Here is a 7,181-nt window from a genome sequence, read left to right on the forward strand (position 1 = left end):
CAACATTTTTCCAGTCTTCAACTGTCAAATTTTGGTGAGCTCTTGCAAATTGTAGCCTCTTTTTCCTATTTGTAGTGGAGATGAGTGGTACCCGGTGGGGTCTTCTGCTGTTGTAGTCCATCCGCCTCAAGGTTGTGAGTGTTGTGGCTTCACAAATGCTTTGCTGCATAGTGTACTTTGGTTGTAACAAGCGGTTATTTCAGTCAAAGATGATCTTCTATCGGCTTGAATCAGTCGGCCCATTCTCCTCTAAACTCTAGCATCAAAAAGGCATTTTTGCCCACAGGACTGCAGCATACTGGATGTTTTCCCCTATTCACAGCATTCTTTGTAAACCCTTGAAATGGTTGTGCGTGAAAATCCCAGTAACTGAGCAGATTGTGAAATACTCAGACCAGCCCATCTAGCGCCAACAACCATGCCACGCTCAAAAATGCTTAAATCACCTTTCTTTCCCATTCTGACATTCAGTTTGGAGTTCAGGAGATTTTCTTGACCAGGACCACACCCCTAAATACATTGAAGCAACTGCCATGTGATCAGGTGATTAGATAATTGCATTAATGTGAAATTGAACAGGTGTTCCTAGTAATCCCTTATGTGAGGGTATGTTCCCTCCCTCTCTCTCTCACACACAAAACAACACTTCGTGAAATAGTATATACTCCCAGTAATGCCCATATACTCAGTAGAGCGGTGGCTTATTTTCCAGAATAGCTTGCTAACCAAAAAAAGCCAAGTCACTCAAAGAGAATGAAGCCCTCATTATCAATGCAGCCCTCACTTTAGAGTGCCGAACGCTTGCTATATCAATGATCTGGAGCTCGGATGAGCGACCTCTTTGGTTAAATGACTCTCTTATTGAGAAGAGGCCAAGTTATTCACAACAGCTGGTGTGTTTCGTTCTAATGCTACTAACCATAACCTCATAAAAGCAGTGGCGGCTCCTGCAAAATCTCTCAATTGGGGGGGGTTTGGATGCAGGACAGCTGCAGGACAGTCGTATCTGAAGATCACAAAAACAACAGTATGAGGCGTAATCTAGCACCATTCATTGAGAATGCAAAAATATATTAGCTGAAAATCACGCACATCGTGGGTCACCACTAATATAGCCTAACGTTATAGCTGTTACAATTCAAATAATTGCAGGCCTACATAGCACAACTATATCTTTTTTTCCAGGGTAACGTTAGACACTGCAATTTTGTAACCACGTATGCCTGTAATGCATTGATGCATAAATTTCACGGTAAAACACTCATTTTCAGAAACACGGTGAATGGAAAGACGGTTAACTAATGTTAACTCGTTTACATCGACAAACCCCCACGCAAATAGCCATTTCAAAATTTGAAACAAGTAAACAAACGTTCAAAAGCAAGTTTGTCATAGTCGTTGACGTTAGTAAACAGTATAACTAGCCTATAACGTAGCAGCTACGCGATGACCAAACGTGTTTGTCAGAAAATATAGAACATTTTTAAATGGTTTTACTTTTACCTACCTCACGACGAGGCACATAAGTCCATTATTCCTTTGTCCAGCGGCAGGGTCGTGTCGTGGCGCACTTCTCAAAAATAACTCCAGGTGTAGCGTTAAAACCAAAACACACTCCTGAACACCAATGAATGAACTCCAAAATACAACACAGCCCGGGACTATCCAATAACACAAAATGTAGTCAGAGTTAAAACAATTACTTTTTTGCCTAACTCATGATTTTTCAACTCCTGAAATTTTCTGTGTAGGCTTCTAAAGGTCTGTGTTCGCCATGACGTTGTTCAAGTTCAACTGTCTGCAGCCACAACTCGCGAGATGTCCCAACAGTCTCTCTCGCTCTCGCTTTTTTTTTTAATCAATTTGATAAAGATAATAAAGTAGTGTTCCATTTTTATTGTTGTCGCTTAAAATTGTTTTAAAATATTATTTTTCACTTAATCTTATGTTTGTTCCCACCAATCGCTGCACAAGTTAAGGATACGTATGATGATGTAAGCACGTTAGTGCGAGCCCTCCCGGAACCCATAGAGAATGCATTGCAGCACCTGCAGTTCTATGTGAAGCGCTTTGAGTGTCCAGAAAAGCGCTATATAAATGTAACGAATTATTATTATTATTATTTTATTATTGCAGTTCGAAAAAAAAAACATCTTTGAATGTAAGTCTATGGGAACATTCTCAGCCAGAGTGAAATCGCCCAAAAAGAGGCGGTACTCTACAGAACGTGACATGACGCTGATTGGACTATATCCAGTGACGGCTAGGGTAATTCTGGTTGAATGAGATTGCGAATGTGATTCACACTTTGGTGGTGCGTCGCCCAATCGCCCCTAATGAAGAAACCGCCCCTGCATAAAAGGCTCTTAGTTAGAGGAGGCATATAGTAATGGTGTCACAATAACCTTCCTAAAAACCTTCCTTCCTCAAAGCAGCTTTACAGTGATTATATGAAAATAATACAACAAAGTTTGTTTCTAGAAGAAAATTGCGTCAACGTCCACGTAAGGCAGATCAATAATTTTGTTGAACATTAAATGTCCCCAACTAAGCAAGCCAAAAGCCAAGACAACAGTGGCAAGGAACCAAAACTCCATCAGGTGACTGACTGGAGAAAAAAAAAAAACCTTGGAAGAAACCAGACCCAGTCAGAGGGCCAGTTCTCCTCTGGCCAACGAAGTAACAGTGTATGATTCATGCAGCATTCAAAAGTCAGATTGGATCGGAACATTTAGTGCATTTATCCATTTCAATCTTTTTGGAAGTCGAAGTAATCGTGACGGTATGGAGACGAGTTGTTGAGTGCCGATGGCTTTCGTGTCGATGAGGCCTTCAAAGGGCTGATGAGGCTGGCACTTGTGATGTGGTCCAGGCACAGGTCAACCATAGAGGAGAGACTAGTTGACACTTCAGGACTGCGTGCTAAAATGGTGCTGCTCTTCTCACTAGTAATATGGAACATAGTCTTAGAGCATGACAAGACATGACAAGCAGGTATACCTTACTTAAGGTGGACTAGGACGCAATTTTCTTCTAGAAACAAACTTTGTGTATTATTTTCATGTTATCACTGTGAAGCTGCTTTGTGATACAATCTGTAATGTAAAAAGCGCTATATAAATAAAGGTGACATGACTTGACTTATTTTTCCCCACGTCTAGTACAATTATGTGGTTTTGTTTCATTAATATAGTGTATACTTTTTTCTAAATTTACCTCAAAAGAATGAAAGTGAAATGTGACAACATGCCTCATAGGTCATGCCACATACAGTATCTGATCTAATAATAATAAAATAAATTATATATATATATATATATATATATATATATATATACAAGATAAACTAAAATATTTTCAAGAATATTTTCAGTCAAGTTCACTTTTTCATGTAAAATAATGGCATTTTTTAATATATATTTTTTGGAGTTTGACAACTAAAAAACACACCAAAAAACACAGCTATACAGCACATAATAACAATGAATCACTTTTAAACATTGACTCTCAGTCTTTATTCACCTTTTTCTCTTTTTCTCAATAGAATTCATAAAAGTATAGAATAGAATAGCATAGTTCTAATAGGGCCATGTTGTAACGCAGTGTTATAGCATGCCCCACCTGTGCAACTGGGATTTTAACTCTGCTAGTGTCTTCTGCTGGTTAGCTATCTCATTAAATAACTATCTCAACTGTTAAATAAAATATTAAAATAATATCTGATGTAAATAATTTTAAATAAACACAAATAACAGAGATTTTTATTTTATATTTTTTATATAACAGGATTTTTATTTCTCTATATAGTGTTGATATGCGAACTAATAAATACATTAAGGTTCGTCATGCTGGTGAAAGTTTTAAACTGAGTGTGATACAACTAGACCCATGTTAGTTTGTGCCCTTCTAGCCTTACAAATTACAAATCATTTCAAGTTGTGTATAGGTTTCCATCTCTTTTCGATGTTTTAGATGTGTTTTGTAAAGACAATAACTGCATTCTTTTTTTTCTTTATATTTATCATGAATTTGTCTACAAAGTATCATTCAGCTTTTTTGATCAAAACAATAGTTCCTTGTATAAAAGTTATGTGTTGTATGGTGTATCTATTCGTTTGTAAAAGCCATTCAGTTTTTTAACGGAAAGACCTTTGCATTTATAAACTTTAGAAATGTTAGTCGTATTTCTTTTGTTCTCCATCCATAGATTAGTGGGTGTAGACAACTCGGAAACAACAAGTACATGATGCTTATAAATATACGGTTGCTAGAAGAAATGTTATTCCTGATTCTGTATAACAAAAATGCAGTCAAAGCAGAAATCAAACTAAGCGTCATAATAATGATGTGAGTAACGCAGGTATTAATGGCCTTTGAATGAGTCTCACCAGATCTAAACACAGAAGAGAAAATGACAACATAAGATACAGTAATGAGAATAAAATCAGCAGTGGTTATAAGGAAAGCACACATAAGTCCTACAATATTATTTACAGTTATATCACCACATGCTAACTGAACCAACGCCATGTGTTCACAAAAAGAGTGATCAATGACATTTGTTGCACAAAATGACAGTTTTCCAGCCAGAGAGACCATGGTGATAACAAGGAGTCCATTTCTCATTACTGGCACAATGATAAACTTTAGGAAGTTAGAGATTTCCATGAATTTATGATAACGAAGAGGTTTGCATATTGCAAAGTAACGGTCCAGTGCCATCCAAAAAAGCAAAGTAGATTGAAACGTTCCAATAAAATGAAGGCCAAACATTTGTATCAAACAACCTGTTAGAGATATCCCACTCCAATTAAACAAAAAGCTAAGAAGCATGTTAGGTACAAAAAATATAGGTATAATCAAGTCTAACACTGCCATAACTCCTATTAGTACATACATAGGAGAATGCAGAGACGTTTGAGATTTGATTAAATATATGAGAATACTATTGGCTGTAATAGCTAATAAAAACATCAGAACAAAAGGGATAAATAACAAAGGCCTCCATTCTCCTAGGCTGTAGAAACCGACTAATTTGAAGTCTGTGAATGAGATATTTTGTGTAGGTAGGTCCTTCATGCTGAAAAACTCTTCAGGACACACAGTATTCTGTTCAAACAAATGAAGGTAATGAAACTGAGAAGAGAAATTATACACTAGTTGACCAAGTTTCACTTTTTAAAACATCAAAATACAGCATTGTCAAATGTTCTACTATGCCAGAAAACATAATCTCTGTAGTGCAAAGCTAAACCATTGCTTCGGTACTGTTAATGCTATTAAAAAAGGGGGGAAAACACATTTACCTTACTTACTTTTTTTTCTATTGTTAAACTTTGATGCAAATTAACATGCTACATTAGAAGTCAGAAGTAAATTTGCATGACCATCATTCAATTCATATATAACTGCAGTGAATCCAACATATTAAATCTATATACTTGTTAATCTGAGCTCTTCCCATTGGATTGATACAATTTACAATTTGCTATATTTCAGATGTGTTATGTTTGACTTGTTTGAGTGAAATGAAGACTTGGCTCATATCTTGGTCTCTAAAACACTGTGTTGTGTTCCCATGAGTCTGTGTGCTACTCCCATTGAAGACTAGAGCTCAATGCCACCTGTATCATGGGGTTTCAGTTTCTGTGTGAATTCTAGGATTTTTGTGACTAACAATCAAAAAAAGTAATCAGATACAGTGTGAAATAAAATACTATGGAATTAAATTGTGTTGTGAGGGAGCATATCGATTTCCTTGGTCCTATGCTGCCTAGCTTTATTTGGCACACAATGAACATATGAAAAAGGATCTTAGGTTCTCTTAAGTTCAGCTGTCTATTAACACACATTAAACAAACTTTAAATATAAAAAAGCAGTCAACCCCCCCTTTAACTCTGTAGTGTGGTTTATATGCTCAGCAGTGTTAAATTAACAATGGGGATGTTATTTATGACAATCTCTGTATTTGCTTAATATGACATTTTGGGAACTTGTCAAATGGGTTTTCTATTCCTCAGCACTGCCATATGGCTCTCAGTATAATAGGATATACTTGACGAAACTAAACTTAAACTAAACTTAAAGGGAGGAGAGCGCATATTAGCGGGCTTGAGAGACAGTATCCTATGGAGTCCTGTTACTGAACGCGTGACATTTGAAAGCTCTATTCAGCGGGAAGAGTTTTCACTGCAACCGTGTTCGGCAAAGCTGTGTTCAGTGGTAAGAGTATTATCACCTTTTATTTATTTTTGCCTTTAACATTCTGAGTTAACTTTATTTGAGCGCGACCTTGCGCTGTGAAAAGAGTTGTGTAAATAAAAGTGCACGAGTCCCAGTATTCGCCGACCCTGTCTCCTTTCATCACCCACACATAACGAACCTGTTCTTATGTCACAAAGTGATGATAAAAGGTATATATACATGAAAAATACATTTATAAAATGAGTACATATACAAATTCAGGTCCAAAATGTTTGTACGCGATTGTCGTAAACACAAAATAGCATAACTTAGTGGATATAAAGCCAGCGCTGGCATTTGACAAAACTAAAACATTACATCTGAAATTATACATGCAAATACATTTAAAATGATTAAGTATTAGCCTACTTACAGGTTGTGGCCCAACAACTGCTGCCTCTGGTTTTAAAGTTGGAACTGCTTCACGTTTTAGTAACAGTTTCTTGTTGAATCCGGTGTTGAATTCGTGGAGATTCTGGAAGCTGTCTCTCGTTAAATGCGCAGATGAAGATCGTCATTTTCAGGAACATAATCAAACATAAATTGTTGATTGTTGACGAAGTACAGCGTCCGTGGGAAGCCCAAACACAGAAGACCTGACAGCTGGTGAACATAACATACGCGATGAGCTGCAGAAATATGGTCATGCCCTTTTTTGCATTTTCCAGAGGGAGGGGTTGATGCAAATCTATGGGCTAGTGACGTCTAAAACCCAGCTGTAGTCCCAATCGAGTTTTTGTAGGCATTCAACTTCCTGATTTTTAAAAGACGATATCTTTGCTTACATTGAACTTTCAGCGCTGCAACTTTGCAGATACTGTTCATGCACCAACCGCAACATTACACAAGTGAAATCGCAGTTAACCCCCCCTTTAAAAGTAATACTGAAGCAGTGTTGAAGTTAATTAGATCAGTGTTTACCAACCCTGCTCCTTGA

General features: G+C 37.1%; 1 protein-coding gene across 1 annotated transcript; it reads right to left on the reverse strand.

Moving 5' to 3' along the window:
- Window positions 1-959: 959 nt before the first annotated feature.
- On the reverse strand, window positions 960-5,079 carry LOC120470529 (olfactory receptor 52A1-like). Its single transcript, XM_039660087.2, has 3 exons — window positions 4,235-5,079; window positions 1,373-1,425; window positions 960-1,006 (listed from the first exon to the last, which is right to left on the reverse strand). Exons 1-3 carry the CDS (start codon window positions 5,077-5,079, stop codon window positions 960-962), a joined length of 945 nt encoding a protein of 314 aa, XP_039516021.2.
- Window positions 5,080-7,181: the final 2,102 nt, after the last annotated feature.

The sequence above is a fragment of the Pimephales promelas genome, chromosome 16 (genome assembly GCF_988280905.1).
Source record: "Pimephales promelas chromosome 16, fPimPro1.hap1.1, whole genome shotgun sequence".
Taxonomy (NCBI): Eukaryota; Metazoa; Chordata; class Actinopteri; order Cypriniformes; family Leuciscidae; genus Pimephales; species Pimephales promelas.